This window comes from Cygnus olor, chromosome 5 (assembly GCF_009769625.2).
Source record: "Cygnus olor isolate bCygOlo1 chromosome 5, bCygOlo1.pri.v2, whole genome shotgun sequence".
NCBI classification, from domain to species: Eukaryota; Metazoa; Chordata; class Aves; order Anseriformes; family Anatidae; genus Cygnus; species Cygnus olor.
Genome location: NC_049173.1, coordinates 14,678,443 through 14,702,172, shown reverse-complemented (window position 1 = coordinate 14,702,172; position 23,730 = coordinate 14,678,443). Strand labels below are relative to the sequence as shown.

At 35.7% G+C, this 23,730-nt stretch overlaps 1 protein-coding gene across 2 annotated transcripts in view; it reads left to right on the top strand.

Moving 5' to 3' along the window:
* VRK1 (VRK serine/threonine kinase 1) overlaps positions 1–22,620 on the top strand; it is a 33,890-nt gene extending 11,270 nt beyond the window's left edge. For both annotated transcript variants that reach the window (XM_040559026.1, XM_040559025.1), the window contains exons 5-13: positions 385–472; positions 1,897–2,005; positions 2,148–2,240; positions 3,228–3,360; positions 4,615–4,735; positions 5,759–5,817; positions 6,965–7,143; positions 12,114–12,207; positions 20,843–22,620. In XM_040559026.1, the coding sequence (XP_040414960.1) occupies positions 385–472; positions 1,897–2,005; positions 2,148–2,240; positions 3,228–3,360; positions 4,615–4,735; positions 5,759–5,817; positions 6,965–7,143; positions 12,114–12,207; positions 20,843–20,925 (959 nt within the window). In that variant the 3' untranslated portion in view covers positions 20,926–22,620. The remainder of the gene's footprint in view (positions 1–384; positions 473–1,896; positions 2,006–2,147; positions 2,241–3,227; positions 3,361–4,614; positions 4,736–5,758; positions 5,818–6,964; positions 7,144–12,113; positions 12,208–20,842) is intronic.
* Positions 22,621–23,730: the final 1,110 nt, after the last annotated feature.

Sequence of the window (23,730 nt, the reverse complement as noted above, 5' to 3'; positions counted from 1 at the left end):
GTTTTTAATGAAGTACAAACATTTAGGAAAATAGAGCCTACAGGTATAATGTCGATCTTAAAGAGAATCTTTTTAGATAATTTTCAAAATTATTTTTAAAGAATTAAGAACATACAGACATATACTGTTAGAGTCATTCAGACGTACAGTAAAACTAGGCGTTTTGGTAATGTGTTCATTATCTTTGTGTTGATGACATTGTCTAAATTGAAACTTTAGTTGTATCTCTGTCCCTATAAATGATGCATCATTAATTTTCCAGTATAATTGGCATACTAGTTTCCATAGACGAAGCAGCTCACATGTAAGTGATGGGTAGATCACTTTTCTATGTAAATCTTCACCAATGCAAATTCATGAACTTATCTTTATTTGTATTCTCAGTTCAGAAGTGGACTAAGTCCCATAAACTGAAATATTTAGGTGTACCAAGATACTGGGGTTCTGGCTTGCATGAAAGAAGTGGAAACAGGTGAATATATCTCTTGTTAGCATATACTGGGATTTATTTAATTCCAACCACTGTCCCTTTTAACTTAATTTAATTTCTAAAGATGTATTTTCACTTATCTTCATATTAGTTTTGTTACAAAAGTTCATGTTCATAACAGGTGATGTATAAAGAATAGACGAATAGACACATTTTATCTGTATCCTGTTTGTTACTCATTTGTGTCTCATTAAAGATGTACTTTTCATTTGTCTGGAATATTGCTGGAAACAGCAATATTGTGTGCGTGGTAGAAGCTTTCTTCTAATAAAGTTAACTTTTAATTTATATGTCCTCGACTAATATGACTACCTTTAAAGTTTTTCCTTTTTCATTCTTGTGGCATTGTGTGTACTTAAGAGTATTTTCACTCACATATATGAGGGACTTACTACTCTCCTTAAATCTATTTGATTTTCCATAGGGAGACTTACTCACAGACTTTATATGTGAGCTAGACTAATTCCTAGTCTCTTGTTCAAATGTGTCTCAAGTTTAGTAATAGTTTTTACTATTCTTCTGTGTCACAAAGGGTTTTTGTTACTTGGTATTGAATAGTGTGCCTATTAAACAGTCCTGGTTTCCTAGTGGACCTTCCTTTCACAGCTGTGCTGCAAAGTTTTACTATTTCTCTGGCAGATTCTAGTAGGTCTGGCTTTTTTGTCTGGACCGCTTCATGGGCCAGTATATGTATGTATGTATTGTATATATGTATGTATGGCCTAATCTGCCAGAAATATTGTTTCAATAGGTCCTTAGATTTAAAATTAATCTTACGTAAAAACAACATTAATTTTGAAAGGCAAAAGTAAATGTAACAAAGTATATTTTTCTAAGTAAACTTGTATTCACGGTTTAATATATGAAACTCTTTCATATAGCTGCTATGAACTTTTACAATAGTAGAACAGGTTTGGCTGTAGTGATGAATGTCAGAACACCTTCGGCAAGTGAGATTTTTGTTTTTAATAGTAGGCTAAAAGAAAAGTTGCAATAGATTTTGAGAAACTAACTCTTTAAGGTAACAATATTAAGTTACTTTGTCGTTTATAAAGCTAAAAATGTATTTCTATAAGCAATTGATTCTTGGTTTTACCTAGAATGAATGGCAATACATTTTTTTTTCTTCTTCTGTGGGTATGGTACTGCATAAACAGCCAGGCATAAGGAACAGTTCCACTAATGGACAAATTTTCAACTTGCTCGTGTAGAAAAGTTCACTGTTGATATAGAACCTTATAAAAAGAGTTTCTTATATAGTTGTTTTCTGTGTACCTGCAGTGTATATTTTCAGAGAAATGTTTTCATTCAGTAATTTGTACAATTAACACATAGATTAAAATACTTTGCTAAGTACAATTCAGTAACTTTGCTAGTTTTTTTTTTTTGTTTTCCCTTGGATTTAGCTATCGGTTTATGATAATGGATCGATTTGGCAGAGATCTTCAGAAGGTGTTTGAAGAGAATGCAAAGCGATTTCCCCATAAAACTGTACTTCAACTAGGCCTGAGAATAGTAAGTTTAAAATATATACATACCTTTACAATCTGGCTTCCTCATATAACTCTTTCAGTTAAATCCCAGTTTTGTGCTGAATACAGGTCCTCTGCTGGGTGGAACTGGGTACTGCATTTATGTAACTGTTTTGTTTTGTTAGCTTGATATTCTGGAATACATCCATGAGCATGAATACGTGCATGGAGACATCAAGGCCTCAAACCTTCTTCTGGGTTACAAGAACCCTAATCAGGTATTTCTGATGCATTTTATTCCTCATGTTTTAAACCTTCTGTTTGACAACACACGGAAGTGCTTTGAACCTGTGAAATCTAGCAGAAGCTCATTTTTAAGAATGTATATAGTAACATTATTTCTGCTTGACATTTATATCTAGTTAATATTCTACGATTTTTTTATGCAATTTGCTGGACAGTTATCAAATTGACTATTTGCCCTAAATAATATTCTAGAGAAGCTCTCAAGATTAAAAAAAAAATTGACTCTCAAATAGGTATTTGCAGGTGGAAGCTTAAAATTATATAGCACACCAGTAAATTATGTTTGCCTGTCTGCATTGTTACTTCATTCTTTTGTTCAAGAAATCCATCAGATAAGTGTTCTGTTACTTGGAAAAAATGGTGTTTAAAGTGTTTATTGTTCCACTTGATTTACGGAAGTCTTTCATTTGTCTGCATTTTTAACTGTCTTTGCTATTCAAAAGACGTATATTAGAGTTTCAGAATTGTGTATGTATTCTTGCCAAAATGTTTTGGCTCATGAAATAAGTAAAATAATGTCAGTTCTCTTAAAGTAACTGTGGTGTTAGTGAGGGGTAATAGTATATAGTAGTCAGCGTGTTCAAATGGGACAGCTGACTTTAAAGAAGGTAGGACAATAAGTGTATTTATAACTCCGCACATTAAGACGTGGTAGGATTTTTTTTTTTTTTTTGCTTTTCATCTTGCTGGTAATAACTGACAGTTTTGCTGTATTTGTCCTCTGCAGCAGCAAGAAATGTCTTTCAGATCAGACTGCTATATGGAAAACAACAGTCTAATACACTGTTTTCAAATCATGTGTACAAATCTCAGTGAAGCAAAGATCATTTAAATTAAAAAAAAATCACAGTTTTTGAGTCTTTTTAAGAACTGAGGAATGATCGGAAGTTACATTTATTATTTGTGTATTTCTGTAGTTATAGTTCTTTAACCCTGGAATTCTTTGTGGCAATTACTAGGTGTACTTGGTGGATTATGGACTTGCTTACCGGTACTGTCCTGAAGGAGTTCACAAAGTATATAAAGAAGATCCTAAAAGGTGTCACGATGGAACTATTGAATATACCAGTATTGATGCACACAAGGGTGTGGGTAAGGATGTAAAACTTTGTTCTCAGCAATAGACGTTTGTGCCTCCTTTTTAAAATAAATCCTAAAGATGTTGTTTGCTGCATTGTATGTTAACAACCAGGTAACCAGGTTTCTGAATCTGTAATTTTTTTTTTTCCTCTATGGACTATGCTGGCATTTTTCTTCTTCTAAATTTACTAACTTTGATACTCTGTTTTTAATGCAACTTTCTTAAATAGGTTTCCTTAATTTACAAAGACCATTAAGATGTTTAGTGTATTACTTTTTATTAACTAGGTAGAAATGGAACAGTACTTATGAGATCTCGATAGACAAACAGGCCCTATTTTCAGGAGTAATAGTTTCTTCTATCAATGTGAACATCGTTCCTTCACGTTTGGCAAAGATACACAATGTTCTTGTTTATAGATTATTTTTTTATATGATTGAACAAAATTTTTGTTATGAAATATTAATAATTATGTTTATAGTCACTGAACGTCAAAAGGTAAGAAGTAAGAAAATGTTGAACATTAAAAAGCAGATCTGTGAATATAAATTGTGGACCTATAGTGAGCACCAATTTTATTTTCTTTATTCTTAAATTTTGTTTTATTAGCATAAAAGTGTGTCTTGCAAAAATGTCAGTTTTTGAAAGTTATTTACTTCAGGAGGAACTGTGCTTAAAACTGAATATAAACAAAGGTGACTTGATTTGCTCATTTATCCTTTTAAAGTGTAATCTGTGATCAATGTATGTGTTGTTTGTTTTCTTTTTGGCAAGATTTAGGAATCTGTTGTATTTCTATCCTCTGTTAGGTTTTCAGGCCACATAAAATATTTCAGCATTGTGAAGTAATTATTTTAGGAGCTGTGTTTCAGCACTATTACCTTTTTATAGAAAAGGGGAAGTAAAAACTGTTTTGAACAGGAAGTCAGTCACTTCAGTAACTTGATCAAATTTTTTTTCCACAATCTGAGTACTTAAAAAGCTTCCCAAATTGGGATAACTGCAGCATGTCATTTCCTTGAATAGAAGAAAGAGATTGGTAAAGGACTTGAAAAATGAAGTTATCCTTCCAGGATATAGGAACAGTATTTTTTCCTTCCTTGCTTTCATGCTTAAAATAAATAAAGAACAGATAGAGTAGTATTTCATTGCTAGCATTGGCTTTCTATTGTTTTAACAGACACAAAAATTTTAACTGTAGTTTAACTGTGTTCTTTTTAGCTACTGTTACAGATTTTTTTTTTAATCTCTGTGTACATATTTAGCACCATCGAGACGCAGTGATCTGGAGATCTTGGGTTACTGTATGATTCATTGGCTTAGTGGCCATCTACCATGGGAGGATAATTTGAAAGATCCAAATTTTGTCAGAGACTCAAAAATCAGGTGAGAAACTACTTGTTTTCTTTCTCTTTTGAAATAAAAAGCAGAAATGAAAATGTCTTAGTGTGGAAATGCTTTGTACTTTTAGTACGTTTCATTTTGGTCAGGAGGGTATTGTTTTTTATACACCCCAGTTTCTCTTCATTGTGTATCATGTTTCCTTGGCGTGTAATTAAACTCTACTTGTACTGTTACGCTTTTGTCGTCTTTTGCATGTTAGATGCTGTTTTATCCACCAGTACTATTGCTTTACAGTACTGCCATGCAAATACCATAAATCAGTCTTATCAGTATGAAGGTAACCATTAGTTGGGCTTTACAAAAAGAGAACTGAAGCACAGAGTATGAGTAGCCTTAATAGCATCATACTCCGAAGCTGGCGGCAGAAATGAGACCTAAAGGAAGATCTTCGACATCTTTGAGCATCATTCCAGCTAGAGGGCTGCTATTGTGGATTATTTTTATTTCTCCCTTACTTTGTCACCTTCCACTCAAGCCTCTCACCAGATATTTAGAATGGATACGGTTGTCCCAGCACAACAGTTTCTGCCTCGTTAACAAGTATTTGTTATCTTGTTTCCTGGTCTACTTTTAACATTTCTGCTTCTATCAGTGTTAGCAATGTTTTTTTGTCCCACCCTCCCTTTGCAGTTATTGCTTTGGCACGGAATCTGTTCTGAATAAGTCAGCTGGAGAGAGTCCTCCAGCAGGAGGAGTTAAGGGCGCTGGTATGTGAGGTTTTAAAGTGAAACAGTTGTTTTCTTACGGTCTTCTACTTGCTGGCTTTTATAAGAATCAAAAACTGATGAACAAAAAGTTACATGTTTCAGATAGCCCTTCTGGCACTTGTCAGGTTCTCAAACCTCCTGCACTCCTGAAAATAGAGGTAGTCTTACCAAATAGTCATACCAAAAGTTTGTCTCGTAGTGTTTCCTGTCTCTGACAGTAACCTAAGCCAAGTACTTAGGAATTGTCAGAATAGGGCAAGATTTGAAACTTGAAAGAAACAATAGTTTTGTTTTTCAGATGTAGAGATAACATTTCGGATTTGATGGACAAATGCTTTCCTGGGAAAAATAAACCAGGTAAGAGGAGCCATTTTAAATTATAGCGCTTTGATTTATACCACTTGGTAGACATCCTTTATTATTTTTAATGTATTTTTTTCTTTAAAAATAAAAATAAAATAATCTGTTTGGTTGCCATCACTGAATCGTAGAAAGCTTTGACAAGCAGAAGCTCTGAAATCCCTCCTTACATTGGGTGTTTTGAGCGTGTACAGGGGAAGGCTATTCTACTCTGTATTCAATTAAGAACAAGTGAATTAAGTTGCTGCAAAAAATGAGGAGTCATCAGATTGTCAGCAGCATTTTCTTCTTGGGAGGTGTGTGTCAGGCATTTGTACTCCAATCTGTTGCTGCTTTTAAGTCCTCTACTGAAGTTTGTAACCTTTACTTTTCTCAGCAGTGACAGAGTGGCACTGATTACCTTGTTGAATAGTAGCAGTTTACCCTTCATTTTGGCTGAAGTTATATGAACTGCAGTGACTGTGCTGCTTCTGACAGTATTACATATTTGCAAGTGTGCAAGTGTAAGCTAATTTTTACAACTGAGCTTTAGAAATTTAAAGTAATGCAAACTTGAAGTCTAGAGTGTTTCTGTTCATCAGTGGTGATGTGTTGAGTAGATGTTATTTTAAAAGCTGACTCTACTAGAAATCTGCTTTCCTGGGATTTCAAACTTAAACATTTAATTATTTCCAGCTACTTCTGGTGGTCAGTAGAGGGTTGCCTCTGTCAAGTGTGACTTGTCTGGTTTTCAGTAGTAAAATTTGTTTCATGTATTTTTATATATGTTTCAGTCTTAAACTGATGAAATTCCTAGATGACATTGAGTTTCCTGTTCAACATCTTAAAATACAGACATAAGAAGTATCGTATAAATAAGCATTCATTGGTGAAGATTGGCCTATTACATTTTTTACAACAGACTGTTTTCTTCATTGCAGTAAAAGTATAAAAAAAACAGTGATGCTGTCATCACTGGGTAATGAACCTTGGTATAATTTTTTTTTAAAATGTGTTGTAATAAAGTCATAATTATGAGTTTATAGATAACGTTTTCAAAAAAATAGCATAAGTAATGCACACATAATTTCTGACTCTTTTGTGGTAAAAGTGAATGATTAAAATGTTTTCATATAGAAATTAATTGGAGGTACCATTTCTTTAGATGAACTTGGCAAATACATGGAAAAGGTGAAGCTGCTGAGCTATGAAGAGAAACCTGTTTATCAGCATTTCCGAGAAATACTTCTTCAGGGTCTTAAGTCTATTGGGCAAAAAGATGATGGAGTACTTGACTTTGGCTTGTCCGAGAATGGAGACTTGCAAACAAATCCCAGGCAAAAGGTTTTTTCTCTAAACATTTGTCAACTTTTAATGCTTTTTTTTGAGCTAAATGAAAGAGTTAGTGTGATATTGGAAGTAGGTGTCATAAATGTATCAAGTGGGAAATAAGCAAATAGCAAAATGTTTATTTAAGTCCTACTCATACACATCATTTCCCTAATTTAACACTAATTGTTATGAAAAGCTAATAAAGAATTATGTTTATAGGTGTACTTTTATAATAGAATATCCAATATCTTGGATAATGGAATGTGTACGTGTAGTTGTAATGACATTTGAACAGATGAACATTTTGTTAATAGACTTTTTTTCCTTAAGTTGGTAAAACTCTCCAGATGGGTCAAAATACACGTAAGGTAAAATAAGTCTAGTTTTCCTTTTCATAGGATGATAGAATGATTTGGGTTGGAAGGGACCTTACAGATAATCTAGTTTCAACCCCCCTGCCATGGCAGAGACACCTTCCACTAGACCAGGTTGCCCAAAGCCCCATCCAAGCTGGCCTTGGAACACTTCAAGACAAGGATGGGGCATCCACAGGTTTTCTGGTGCTGTTCCACTGTCTCAGAAATTCTTTACCACAGGGGTGCTACCTTATATCTAATCTAAATCTACACTCTTTCAGTTTAAAACCATTACCCCACGTCCTATCACTGCATGCTGTTATAAAGTCTCTCTCCGTCTTATAAGCCCCCTTTAAATACTGGGAGGCAGTGGCCTCCCTGGAGCCTTTTCTTCTCCAGGCTGAGCATCCCCAGCCTCTCTTCACAGGAGAGGTGCTCCAGCCCTCATGGCCCTCCTATGGACCAGCTCCAACAGGTCCTTCTTGTGCTGGGGGCCCCAGACCTGGATGCAGTGCTCCAGGTGGGGTCTCACAAGAACAGAGTAGAGGGCGAGAATCGCCTCCCTCGACCTGCTGGCTATGCTGCTTTTGATGCAGCCCAGGATACAGTTGGCTTTCTGGGCTGCAAGTGCATGTTGCTGGCTAATGCCTAATTTTTCATCCACCAGTACCGCCAAGTTCTTTTCTGCAGGGCTCCTCTCGATCCATTCATCCCTCAATCCCAAACATCAGGACAGACTGCCCCTGCCCAGGTGCAGGACCTTGCCCTTGGCTTCGTCGGAACTTCATGATATTAGCTTTCTTTCCAAGACTAGTTCAAAGTTTAGTTTTAAATATACATCTTTATGCCATGTATTTGATACTGGAATGCACATATCGTATTCGCAGTGACCTAGTATGTTATTTATGAACCCTAATTATAATGGTGGACTGGGGGTATTTTATTCCGTGTATTTAAGAAGCCTTTAAACTCTAGATTTGGACTTCCATTTGAATACAACCTAACAACTTCTTATGTTTTAGGAAAATAGTATGCAAAAACAGTTTATAATAAGAATAAAAAATGGGCAAGCAGTTGAACAATAAATATTATTCCTGTACTTCAACCTGCATTTATTACTTGTGCATTTGCATTTGTTAATAACAGGTGGGCAGTTTATTGGTTCCTCTAGCATGAACCAGGGAACTGAGAATTACAATACAGGATAATGCAGGAATTCTGCCTGCTTACTGACATCAGAAAAAAGTTGTAGGTTCTTAAAGTCTTCTAAGGATATATCTATCTCCAGCCTTCCTTGCTTCATTTTGCCCAGTAAATAGTACTTTGGCTAAAACTCTGTGGCCCTGGTCTTCATAGTAGTATTTTCTGCCAAATCGAGTGTAAAGATCTGTCCAAAAGGAGAGTTTATTAGCATAAATTCTTCTGTTCCCCCTGTGGATCGACATGGCTTGAGACCTGTGTTTTGGAAAAAAAATAAATAAATCTGTTTGTAATGGTTGGCTGGCTTCTTTGCTGAGTAAGTTGGCCTGCTGCAGAGCCAGCAGCTGTGACCTTTAATGTCCTTGTCCCGCAGAGATGGCTGGTGCACATTTCCAGTGGAATAGAACTTCAAAAATCTTATTTACATAGCCAATATCAGTCAAGACCATTCTCAAAGGGTGTTATAATACTTGTGCATAGGTTCTTATATGTAGCATCAATTAATGTTTTTACACTTAGCCCTTTCCCCCACCCTCTCCCTTAAGAAGCACATGCACAGTCAACTTGCTCAGTCATCACAAATGCATCCAATTACTTAGGCAAAACAAAGGATGTTGCTGGCCCTTTTGAAAAAGTGTGTTCAGCTTTCCAATTAATATTGCAGTGGACTTTGTACTAGCGACTTCGTGGTAGCTACTGCTAGGTTGTCCAGACGGAATAAGATTGTTTGCTTGAAGTCAGGTTAACACCGTCTGCTTGCTTTTGACAAAATACCAGGTCAAAGGACTCTTGTTTCTGAGTTGGATTTTCTAGCCCTTGGAACCGTGGTGGTGATGGGCTACATTAGGCAAATAGATTGCACTGGTCGTCCTTCCAAGGATGTATCTTGCACCTCCCTTCAAGCGTGAATAGAAAGAGGGTCTTCAGCAGGATGCCTCCCTTCTCAGAATATATGTTTGGGAGTGCTGTCAGGGTGTCTTCCAGGGGGTATCATGCATTAGTGAGAGGCCAGGAGAACTGGAAGACAAGATCTGCCAGTTGAGAGGGAGCTGGACTACAGAATTGCTGAACATTTAGATATGCAGAGGAAGAAAGGAAAAACTTATGTATTTTCAATTAGCATATTATTTTGAGCGGTGGCAAGAAGCTTAACTTGACAACTGCTTGAAAAGTAAGCTCTCTCGAAGTTCCAAACTCTATCAGAACAAACTGCTTTCTGTAAAGGTAATTTACCAGTGATCAGTAGCATCTTGCCTCTGAAAGCCAGTATATTGTAGCACATGCTAAATTTCTTTTGGAATGTTTGATGTTTAATTTGGAAAAGAAAAACGGAGTCTGGCATCCACACTTAAGAAGATGTTAACCTCTACCGTAGAGTATGCGGCATTTTAGTAGTACTGATTTTTCAGTTCTGGCAGGACTTAAGACACCTACTCATCAATTCCTTTGGGGCAATCTTCCGTAATATTGTCTAAAAAGCATTATTTGGTGTTCTGAAGTTATGCTATTTCATAACTAGAATAGAATTTTTACCTTCTGTCTAAATTGTTACAACATAGGATTCTCTTGTGCAGTCAGCTTGTATGGCTAATTGAGCCACGATGTGCACTAAAGGTTGCGTATAAGCATGCTTGGTCTACAATCTCAGACATTCTCCAGTATATGGGTATCTGGCTAAAACTCACAGATGCCTGCTATATTAAAAGTTAACATTTTATTTTCTGTATCGTGACTCAAGTTTCCCCAGATGTATAAGTAAATGAAACACAGTCCACAGTTGTGCTGGAGGATTTTTTTACTTCTGTAAAATACATGCATGTCGGTTCATGTGTGTGGTATTTTATAATAGTTCTAGCTGAACAAGAAGCTAACAATACCATGTGTTGAAGGAGGTATCTGGAACTCTTGACTAAATTATTTAGGGCAAGAACCACATCTTACGTTTGTTTAGTGCTTAAGAGTCGCTGGGAAATACTGGGAGCCAGCTAAATTGTAAAATACGTTTTTTAGTGATTTGTAGTTCCTTCTAACGTTCAGCCTCAGATGCGCAGGTGTTGCTTTTGTCAGATGAATGCTGTCTGATTTCTATTGCTATGTAATTCACCTGCATCAAGATTAAGAAACCATTTTTATTAAATAAGCTTGGAAACAAGATAAATGTATTTTGCTTTTGTGTAGCATGTATCGGATATCTGTTTTTCTGATGAGCGTTTAAAATGTTTTCTAGTACAATTGGGAGGAATGCATTATCTCTCGTATAAAAGCAGTACTGTGCTGAAATAGTCCTCCTTAATTTTGGTCAGAATGAACAAAAGTGTCTGTGTTTATTCCTGCCTAATGCATCACAAATCTGCTGACATGCTAACCTTGGAGTCTTGGCTGGCGGTAATCAGGCCTGTGCACCGGCAGGAAAGATGTACCTAATGCACTCCATCAGTGCAGTTTGCATATGGAAGTTCTCACAGGGGAGCTGCCCTGTGCCAGCTGAGGGTTACCTGCCCACTGCAGTTATTGTATGTAATTATCAAACCAATCTGTTCAGCCCAGCAGGGTTTAGATGGTAATCATGAAGCAACACTTTGGAAAGGAAAGATGTAATGCACTCTCCCCTTCTCTCATGAGCCATGTGAAGTTGTAACCACTTTTAAAGCTGTATTAGTAAAGCTATAGTCTTACACGATTCAGGAAGAGGTAAACTCTTCTAGTGCTTAAAATGGTCAGCTATGTCTCTGGTACGGATACAGGTCAACTCCTCCTTTGCAAAAATTATGTGGCTTTCGAAAAAAAATCTCTAGCCTTAAGAATAGTTTGCACTAGTAAGATTAATTATAATACACAGATAATAGTTCTATGCGTTTAGAGGTTTTAAGATAATGTACCTTGAATAGGGTTCAGCTTTCCCAAGTACCTCTCTTTGGAACAGAACCCATAGCTGCTATTAGACAAAAATAATAACGTACCGTCAGTGGGTGTTAGGTACTTTTAAGCTGTGCAAAGAAAACCTTCAGAAGCCAGGATCCAGATAAACTTGAATTTAATGAGGTGTAATTGCTAAAGAAAAAGCAATTAACATCAACTTTGCGTAAAATGTTTTTCTTTGTTCTTTAAGATTCTTCAGATTGATTCCTTTGTAACCAGTTACACAATGTAAATAAAAATAGGTTTTGATCATAAAAACTTGTGTTTTTATACATTAAAATTTCAACTCCTGATGTAATCTGTCGATAGGGGAACTGAACTTTTAAATTGTCTATTGCCTAGTACTAGTATTCTTGCATTAATATATGAATAAATTTTCTCTACAACTGGAGACCTCATATATTATATGTGGGAATAATGGTTAAAAATACAGAATACCTTGTGAGGATATTTTCTACTTTGTGTGGTCTTCCCTTGTCTTGAGTTCAATTGCCATTTGTTTTACAGAAAAAAAGAAAGGCAGCAGTTGCAACCAATGAGAGCAGTGAAGCAGAAGTGGAAGGTGCAGGAAGTCCAGCAAAAAAGAAGCCTACTTCTTCTAGTAAGTCAGATCATTCTTACAGTCACATCTACTGTTGTAGTAGGTTAACCTTGGCTAAGGGCCAAGCTCCCACCCTGCCATTCACTCCCCACATCGGTGAGACAGAGGGAGAAAAGAGGTTGAAAAACCTCTTGGGTTGATGCAAAAATAGGGAGGGGGATTCCTTATCAGTTACTGTTGCAGGCAAAACACACTCAACTTGGGAAAATTGTTTTAATTTATTGCCAATTAAAATAAATTTTGGTAGTGAGAAAGACATTCAAACATTCAAACAACAACTTTCCTTCCCGCCCTTCCCAGCTCTGCTTCTTCACTCGAGACAATTCTGTTCCACTCCCTGGCATGGAGTGTGTGTTATGGTCAGTACGCAGCACTTTGTCTGCCACTTCTTCCTCATGCTTTTTCCCTGCTCATGTGTGGGTGCTCTCTCATGGGCCGCAGTGCTTCAGGAAATACTTATCATGGTCAAGTAGCCTAAAAATAATAAAGTGGTGGCACTAGACTCTACCTCGAAACAAATCTTGTTTAAAAAAATATTGATGGAGGAGTACAGCAGGATGGAAAAATGTAACATTTCAAAGACAGTAATATTGGTAAGTTATGAATTTTCTCTAGTATATTTACTCAGCGTGGTACAAAGTACAAGTAATTAAGCTAGTATTATTCCAGAAGGTAACACTGATCTGTTCATTTTCAGCTGTTTATATTATAGAATTCTGATCATTAAAATCAGTGGTTATTTCTCTAACTTGAATGCCTTTTGAATTGTTGATCTCAATTTATTATTATGAATTTTCTAGTCTGTCAGCGGCTAAAATAACATTAGCCAGATTATACTTTCTTTGAAGGAAATACAGTTATTTAACATGGTGCTGACTTTTATTCTTGGTTTTAGCAGATTTTATTGAAGACCTTGTAACAAAATATTTAAAAATACAGCTGACTACATACTAGTTGTGTTTTGGTGCACATGAACAGAATATACTTTCACTTTATATTATATTATATATTACACTTTTTATTCCTCTGGGATTGTGGATTGAGATTTTCAAAGGCTGAAATGAAAAAGAGCTTCAGGAGTTGCAATCTAAGTTTTAGCATCAGCTTTTTATAAATGTTAAGATTTTTTTAAACTAAAGGCATTTGGGAAGGTATATGAATTTTCAGCATCCAGTGGTTAAAACCAGTGATGAACATAAATTTACATTTAAACATTCTTTTGCTAATTCAACAGATTTACAAATTAAATGGTTCTAATTTCACCTTTTTCTAGTACTCAATTTAATGAATACCAAGCGGGGGTGGGGATCCCAAATTATTTTAGATACCAAATTGTTTTAGATAGAGTGATGCATGTACTTCTTCATTTCATTGTCTTCAAATTTGGAATTAAAAACTTTACCACTTACTACATGATTCATAAATCTGTGTTGAAGGAAAAGGCAACTCTTCCATAATCTTATGATTCTGGTGCTTTTGATAAATTGGAAATTGCTGATTACAGAAATATTTAGAACTGTATTTCCAAATCTGACTGGTTTTATGTTCCCGTGGATTGCCTTCTCCCTTATGTGATTAGTCCCGTGACTAAAAAAAAATCCTAGTTTACTATCCATTAAAAGGGATAATTTCCTGATGCATCTTAATTGTAGAAATTGAAGTTTAGTCATACAAGAACATTTAACATTTTTTGAAATGCTATTTTATTATAGGTATGTCTGGATAGGGGTTACTCTTGAGGTGTTCAAATAACATCTCGTGAGTATTTGGACTTACGGGTGGCAAGAAGATTGATGCAGCATCTCGCTGTTCGGCTAATTGGCGTTAACTGCATCTGACTACTCAGTTTGTCTAATCCAGTCCAAAAGATCAGTTGGCCCCAAAAGACCCTGATCCAGCTGTGCAGCAGTTTGAGCACACCATGGTGCTCAGTTGTCTGTAGGGACTCTGCCAGCAAAGAAGTCTGTTACTGCTGAGATTAGGGAGACCCAGACTTGGTGGAGGAGAAGGAAAGAGCAGAACTAAGAAAGGACAAGCAGGCTTGTCCCGTGAAAGGTACCCTTTCAAGATAATATGGATGATGATGTAATAATCTATTAGTCAATCTCTTTCCACCAGGAAAAATACTATCAAAAGATATAATTACTATTTGAAAGGTTTTTTATACCTCGTTATAGTTCCATTTTCAGTATTAGCCGCCTTCATGTAAAATATGCAAATTTGTAAGTGATGATGCTGTTACAGCAAAATACCAAATTTTGGCATACACTGTACATATCCACCAACGCTTCTGCAGGGTTGTACTGCATAATATTAATAGTTCTAGTATGCTTTTTTAAAGTCAATGTATGGAATAGGCAGCTTCTATAAGGAACTTCTGTGAAAATAGCATAAATACTGCAAAAATAAGAGTTTTCTGAGAATTTGTAAACAGTCCTATGTTCAAAGCTACCACCACTGGGAGTTTTCTTTAATCTTGGGGTCGATGAAGATTGGGTTGTATCAAACAGAATTTTTTATATGAGCTTTTTTCTTTTGTGATTTTTAAAAACAATTTTGCTTTTTATTAATTGGGATAATATAGAGGTAATATAGAGTGAAGTTCTAATGTAGACATGACATTCAAAGTCCTGTATTTTTTAATGGGATTTTTTAATAGGTAATACTGCTAGGGGTAGGAATTGTGCATGTCTGTATTGTTGTACAGCATCTAACATGGTTAAGGCCTTAACTGAGGTCTTTGGTTACTATTGCAGTATAAAAAAATATAACCGTGTGAACAGCTCTACGTGAAAACAGTTATAGTCATGGATTGGTTAGAAGGCATTCAAAAGTGGAGGTTTAATAGCATTTCTCAATTAATAGGTACTTAGCATTATGCTTATTTACATTGTGTGGCTTTGCATAAATCAGTATCTGGGGTTTTGTCCTAGAAATCTTTTCTTTCGTGATTCAAGCAAGATTTATTACTCAGTGTTGGATTAAATGTATACTCGGGTTCATTTTTATATTTACAGAATTATTGGTCTTGTCCTCAAGCTTTAGGAGAAAGCAAATTATAGGGGGGGTTTTGAGCTTTTTTGTGGTGCTACTTGTTCCTCATCTTTGTAGCCCACACCCATGCATACCTTATAGGTAAACTCTTGGCTCTTAATTTTATATCTTTGTATAAACATTTTCAGCAAAACCAGTACTTTACAATAGTTGTAATAATTATGTCTGTTATTCTTTTGTTCTTTCACTTATGTTATCCTGCTCATGATGATGATAAGTGCCAAATTTAATTTCAAATTTAATTGTAAAATATGGGAATGCTCCTGTTTCTGCCTGTGTCTGCTTGGAACACAGTTTTCTACTTCATGTTCCTCTATGTTTTAAGCATTTTTCCGTGCATTTTTTTCTGAGTACTTTTAAGACGTGAACACCTTTAAAATATAAAGTACATTAAAGTTCCCTGTTGCATGTCATGGAACACCTTTCTTTCATTTGCTGCTAATGAAAATTATTAAATGTAACATGTTTTAAGAGTATTAAAAAAAATCTAAGGAAAACTTTCCATGGGGTAAGTTTTTGTATAATCACTTTACTTGTTTAGTATAATCACTTATGCATAGCTTTATCATTTAAGAATAAAAGTGGTCTACTTTTTTGTTGTTTTTCTGTGAACTGAAGATACAGCACAGTATTCTGAACAAGTATTGCAATCCAAACTCAGATATAAAATTTGAAATTAAAATTTTTCTCCAGAAAATAAAAGATATATTTGTATTGTAGTGTAGTGACCCAGAATTTCACGGGGAACTCTAACCTTTTTTAAGATTTAAGTAATATTTAAACTTATTTCTTCCTGAAAATTGCTGTGTGATGGAGAGAAGGGCTATTTTTACATACATGCTGCATGTGATTACTGATTTATATGTATAGGTACAACTGTGTTTTAATACCTCTTCAGTAAAGCTGTTTTTATAAATAGAAGTAAATCAGTCTTTCAGTTTTATCTGGGACAACTTTGTATTAAAATTTTTAACAGAACACACATAGACTCAATGTTATCTTGAAATATGCAGGTAGAAAGCCACAGAATAATAAGTTCTTGTGTCCTGATGTCTTTCAATTTTTTCCAACAGAAATGTATTGGCTTTATTTGTTATAGGAAACATCTATTGGGAAACAGGACTCAGGACAGTACCAAAAGCCAAACCCATCCCACAACTATACTTTCTTTCCTCTCTCTCTTCCCCACCCCACATTTATTTCCTGGAATTCAAGCCCATGTTTCCATTCTTCTGGTCTCTCTGTTCCTTTTTCTGACTCAAGTTTCAGAGTTTTTTGTAGAGAAAAGAACTGCTGAGAAGAGGGAACAAGTCAACTAACCAAAACTGCTGCCTGTTGCCCTTGCAGTCGCTTCAGCAGTCTTCCAAATACCAGAAAATTATTGTTTGAGAAGTGTTACACTACAGGGCTTCATCAGCTATGCACGGTTCCCTGGATAAGCTGGGAAAAGGCCTGTCAGAGAACTATATACTCATCTTTACTTTTTTTCTTCTTGAAGGAGGGGAAAAAAAAATGAAACCTTACTAGATCAATGTGCTCAACTGCTTGTGCTTCTTTTCTTTTGAGGTCAAAAAGTGATAGCTATATTGTTTAATGATGATTATGACAAGTGTAGTTTTAAGAGCTTGTATAGACTATAATTGCTGGCACCTTCCAACCGTTCTACAGAGCCTTTGCCCGTGCTCAGTCTTTGTAAGGTGTAAATTCAGCATATGCAAGTGATGCAGTTGCTCACCTGCAGCATTCTTTCTGCTAGATATTTTTTTTCACTTACCTGATATTTGCTTCAAGTCTAAAATCTGTATGTGGCTCTGTTTTTAAATATTCTAGCCCATGATGTAATCTAGCAGTCACCTGTGACACCTACATCATACCTGATTTCATCTGCTTAGTAGCGGTGTTTTCATGCCCAGAATCTCTCACTGTCCATTTACATCAAAGCTGACAATTAAGTGGGAAGCTTGGGACTCTCTCTGCTTGTTTTTACCAAAGAAATCTTTGTCATTTGTAGAAACTTTTCATTTTTTGGATTTGAGTACATTTTTATTTCTCTTACTGCAAGTGGAATGAGAAGGGTGCGCGTAGGATTGGAAAACAAGATGAGAAGGGACATGAAAAGGTGGTGGGCTCCATACACCAGCTTAAGGACAGGCTTTTCTACCTACACTTGTGTTAATCTTCATACATACCAAAATTTCCTTTTAAAACCTCCATGATGAACGTTCTAAAACATTCCTGGTCAATGCCTCTTCTAATACTTAACTATCCTGGTTACTGAAAAGGGCTTGATAAGATGGAGTATTTTCTTTTGATACTTTTAGTAGCTATGATGAATTTCCCTTGCTGAAATTTTAAGCTTATTAGTTGTTACATCTAACCTGGACATGAAAATTGCTTATTTTTTGCAGCAACCTTCGATGCAAATTTGATGAGTACAAAAGACTGCACTGTCACATCTCCCCCTCCTTTTTTTTTTTTTTCATTTCTACAGATAAGCTAAATCAATTCAATTATTTTTATTATTTTTTTTCCAGGGGGGCTAGAAACCATGATCACCACTCCTGTTTTTTTTTTTCCCCCTCATATTTCTCGTTTTTCAGCTTTCTTGAAGGATAGAACCCAAAACTACGTAGAGTGCTGCTGGGTTTCTTTTGTAGTATGGCTTTATAATACTGTTTACACGGAGAGGATCAGATACTATAGTCAACTTGTCTAATAATTCCTCTAGAGAGTGTGGGACTCTATACCACTGCTGAACTTTGTTACAGTCTCAAAACAAGCTGTGCAGTGACACCATCTGGTTTATTTTTGCCTATATAATTCTTCCTTATTTAAATTGCTGTTTGAACCTAATTCAGTTTAATCTGCTTTGTAAAAGCCCTCTCCCTTGCTTGTAATAGCTTTGTTTGCACCCTCATTCGGTGCTGCCCGCACAGGACTGTTGCTGTTTTGAGAAACAGAACTGATGTTTCTCCTACAGGAAAAGTTTGTGGGAAAGGGGCAATATATGTTACTGGGCTAACTAATTTTGAAAAAAGCAGTTGAGCTTGTTGATATAGACCTTCAGTTCTGAAATAGCTGCAAAATTTGAACCTAAACATGTTGAGAGCAGTTGTTTTTTGTTTAACGTAAGTTAATCAGATACTTAAAGATAGTATTTCTGCTGCGTAAGCTTGAAATTATGAATAAAGGGCCATGACAAGTATTTTTTTCCTTTTTGGTATGATCTACTTGGAGATTCTCCATGAATATGTTTGTTTAGAAAAGCTTTGAAAAGAACTCGCTAATGCAATGACTGTGAAGGAAAACTTGGAGGCAGGGTGGCTGTCTTCTCCTTATTGGTGTGCCAGCATGAGCAATTAGAAATGGGTAAGCTCTTTCTGAATGAGGAATTAGTAAGCTTTGTTTGTATTGTACTCGACTACACATGAAATACTACATTCCTGAAATACAACTATGAAAACTAGATAGCACATTTTTTCCTCAATAAACAAACACCTGTAGTGTTTTCCTTTCTAAGGTCATCGTTTGCATTGACAGTCTTCCTGATATTAGAGCATGAATTTGACCTGCCTTTGCTGCGTATGGTCATATGATTTATAATCTGATGAAAAGAAAAATCAGCTACCTCAGTCGAAACTGGTGAAGAGTAATGAATGGGAAAAAGATCAGGTTTTATATTATTTTTTTATTTGGAGGAGAAAACTTTGGTTATTCTCTACTTTCTGTTGCAATACAAAAATTCTGGGAAAAAGTCTTAGAAAGCAGAGTGGAAAACCAGTACAGTTGACAGGATAACTGAGCATATCTGCCACTATAACTACTCAATTTAAAAGCTCACAAGATAAGTCTGTTGCTAGAATTCACAACGATAGTTGCTGAAATATTGTGTGACTTGAGTTTAAATATAAACTAATACTTGAAGGTATTGTGTATGTCAGCTGGGAGCAGGAATGATTTACATAGTGACTTTAATTTGATACCTGTTTGTATAGCTTTTCAGCTACCAGAACTTCTCAGGGTACCAGAATGGATTTGATTTTATATAGCAGTTGAGGTTGGGGGGTGTCTGGTGTTTTGCCAGAATAGATCTTTCATTGATAAAGCTGCTCTTCTCAATAAGAAATCATCCCTAGAGCTGTCGGTTGTTTTGTGGTTTATTAATCAAAGATGCATTGTCTGACAAAATCTATTTGTAGTTTTATGTTGAATGCAGCAAATGATTTCGGACAAAAAATATTTCTTCATTCTCCATTTCATTTTCAAGAATGGAAAAATTCTTCAAAGTTGATTTTGGCATTTTCCATTTCAAAACATTTTAAGAGCAAATTAAGTTATGTAAAATAAAACAAACATGAAAGCAAAATAGGCAATAATTCTTTGCTTTTCTTGGTGTGGTTTTGGTTTTGGATGGACTGGAGACTATTTTGGTTTGTTGAGCATTGTTCTCTGCTTCCTTCTTTCCTCCAAATTTACTCATTGAGCATGAATGATTAGTGACTCACACTGCTCAAGGGCTGTTATTGTCTTATGCAAGCAGTTTTTTTCTAAAGGACTTCCATGAAACTCAATCTTACATCATTTCTGTGTCAGTAACACAGGTTAGGACATTGACAGGAACTTTAGGGTTATATGTAGGCTAACAGGGAGAAGTTTAGATAGTTAGGCATGTTGACTTCAAGGCAGAAATTGGGATTAAAAAATAATCATGAAAATACCATGAATAGAAGATGAAAAACATGTCATTAGTACTGTGTATCTGAAAATGGTAGCAATTTTTATTATATGTAATATTTTATTTTCTCAGAAGTGACAAGATGAATGTGATTCATGTAAATGAGCTAAATTTTTTTTCCCTTTCATTTTGAGTGTGGTCTTCTTGAACAACTTATCTGCCAGGTTTACTCAGGCTCTGTTCATTTCAGAGCCATTTAGACGGCTATGTTCATTATGTTTTTTAATAAAATGTTGTCAAATAATAGCTTTGAATCTGAAGGTTAAGTTGCACTGATAGCTGAGCTGATATAACAATGCTGCCAAACAAAAGTCTTTTTTCCATCTTTGTGCCTTCTACAACTCTTGCATAAGCTTGGTTCAGAATGGTCTAGGCAGCTGCAACTTACTAAATAAGCCATCATCCCAAAAAAGAAAGTTCTTTAAAGAACTTTACAGGTTACAGAGCTGGATCGACTTAGCACAAGGTTCAAAGGGCACTGAAAATGACTCAACAGTGGGAGGGATCACAGAACAGGATTTTGGCATACGGGGAGGAAGGAGGAGTTTACAATTTGAAGAGGATCTGACTGTATCTTTTGGTGGAGGTGAGCTATTAAGTTGGCTCAGCAGTATGTAACTGTGGTTTGAGAAACTGGCGAAACTGGTATAATGTGTTTTTTCAGGATAATATTGGTGCCCAGAAATTGTGGTAAATTCTTCTGTGTTTTTTCCCTCCTCATATAAATCAAAACTAAATGGATAATTGGAGTTAGTCTATCCTCTTAAAATACTGCAAAGAATCTTCTTGTCATCTATTTCTGTTATTTTACAGAAAATCTTGTCTTTTTTTTTGATTGAATTGCAGAAGCAGTAGCTACCAGAACACGGCAGATGACCTCACCAAAAGCCAAGAAAGGCACAGCAACCAGGAAGAGAGTTCAGAAGTAAATAATAAATGGAGCAAAAAATTATGTTGCTCTTCAGCTCATCTCTGTTTTTTTTTTTTTTTTTCAATTACTGTAGCACTGGAATCTATTACTTTCCTTTTTACATGATCACTCCTGTAAAAAAGCAAAAAACACCCTTGGACTGCTGTTTGTACCTGTTTTTTAAGAATAAATGTTTTATTAAAATATTTGCATAATTTATGTATACTTTAGTACTGATGCAAAATTTTGCCAACTTTGAAGTGAGGATGCATTTTTATTCTTTAAGACATGAATTTGTGTATATAAAGGCAAACTAAAAGAAAGGTTTTTTTTTCTGCTTTATAATGTAGAAATAAGCATCAATGTAGTTTTGTTATGGGTACTTTTTAAGGAACCGTAGTGTATCTGATTTCTTTTAATTTTGAATAAATTCGAAAGAGGTCACTTAGATGTACACTCAGATGATTGGAGTTAGGAGTCTGAAATGATAGAGACATCTTTTAAATACTTCTCAAGTGTTTCAACCAAGAGAGTAAAAGAAAAATCACCTTTCCATTCTAGTTAGTTATAAAATGTTTAAACAATTCTTTGTAGGACAGGTACTGAATATATATATATATTTTTTGCATGGTGTTTGTATCATTTTCACATTATTCCCATTATCCAGAGTTTCTCTGGAAAGAAAAAAGAGACCAGAACTTTAGACATAAGGCCCAGGGCATTAAAAATAAAAAGGAAAAAAAAGAAAAAAGAAAAAAACATCCCCCTCCTCAACCCACTCCTCAGGTTTTTGTTTTATACCAGTGAAGAGGCATTATAAATGTGAAGAATAACTTTGTAAGCTATCTTGTTCTAGTGAAAGCCTGACTCACTTGTGCTTCTCGTAAGAAAATAATGGTTTACCTTTTTTTAATAGTCAAGAAACTTGTAAGCTTACAAAAACTTCTTAAAAGCACTTCTTCACTTGGCTTTGGGTCTTCAGTGTTGTAAGTCAAAAAATGCAGTATTTAATTTCAGTGTGAAATACCATTACTTTTCATTTAGATACGACAAATACATATAATTAGGGCATGAGCGTAATTGTCATCAGGGAGACTGCTTTATGAAGTTTGACAAACCAAAAGGAACCCATATGAGCCAATGGATTGTGTTTCCGTGCGGATGTCCAGTGTACCGCTCAGCTGATTGTGTAATGCTTGGGTAGCTACACACTGAAAAAATGTGCTCTAGCATCAAATGCTAAATGAACGATGAGCTTATGTTTTGAAAACAAGGGTATGTGTTGTTTTCAAATAAAACTGGAAAAACATATTTAGAAATTGTAGTGCCTTGGCATTTTGTTGTGACTGCTCTACGGACTCGTTTTCTTAGGTATTAGCAAAGTGTGCCTGACGGCTTTAAGCGTAGCATTCTATTTCAGAAGTAACAGTAAGACTGCTGAAACCCCTCGTATGTAAATCTCAAATCAAGCTGCTGTTTTAACTCGTTTAATAGTTTTGTTCAAAAAGTGTTAAACTATTCTGAAGAACTATTATCAAAAAAGTATATTGTATTCTCTTGCATACTCAAAGCTAACATCTTTCTTTTATACTTTACTTGTTTGACATTTTAGTAGCTTGTTTATTGATAAACTTACTCCTTGAAAACTTGGCAACAATATACGTTTTCTTTTGATATTACCAAAACCAATTGCAATAAACAAATTTTTGCATCCCTGTTTTGAATGTTTGAGCTGCAGATTTCACAAGCTGCCCCTAACTCTTCCCACCCCAAATTGTCTCAGAAAAAGTTCTTACTGGCAAGCGTTCTATAAATCACCTTCCGTTCTAGATGACTGTTGTTTCAGGTCTTGTCTCTGCTCGCAAAAAACAGCATGTAAAACTGCCGTCTTCATGGGCACAAATGTCTCTGGCTCACAGTAAACTGCAGTGATGTTTAAACTGTGGGATGGCCAGGATGAGCCAAGAGGAAGGCTGTGATAATGTCTGCACTACTGCTGTATGTATTGCATAGAGTATGTGTTTGTACATGTTTTTACTGTTTTGCAAAACAGTGATGGGGAAATACACCACTTTTGAAGAGGAGGAGGGTGCAGTAGATTTTTGTTGACATCCCCATTTGAAAGTAAAGCCCCTAACACAAAAGAAGCAAGCTGCCTTTAGACTGCATTTACTGCTCTTGATGACTCCAGTTGTGTGTAAATATTAGAAAACAGCAGGGTCCTGCATTCCAAGAATCACTTGAGCAGTGCCATGAAGACAAGTGTCCTTACTGGTATTGTAGTCATACTCCCAAGCTCTCCTGCTGTTTCTAATCTGTGTGCACAGCCGTGAAAAAACTGGACTGACATTTACAGGCACAGCAGGGAGACACTTGAGTAGGGAATGTTAAAGACTCCGCTACCTATGTTTCAAAGTGGCCACCATACATGATAAATCTTCACAGGAGAACTAGTCGGCACTTCAGCTGATGGATGACAATTCCTCAGTAATGAGGATATTGATAATGAAGCAGAGAATGCTTCTTTTACTGCTTGAACATTTTGCAGACAGATTGTTTATATTTTTTTCCCCAATCTAAAATATCTGGAGAGAGAATCAAATTCAGAATAGGTATAAGTTATTTTTCAGATGGTGCTAGGTTGATAATCTTTACAAGAATATTTCCCAATAGCTCCAAATCAAATAATAATTCCTGATATCTGTTGCAGCTAGCATTAAGGGAGGGGGTCAGTTGCTTTCCTGAGTAGTTTGACAGAGTTTACTCACTGTTTTGTCCCAGTGAGCTGCCAGATTTGGGATGCCATAATACCAGTAATGCAATT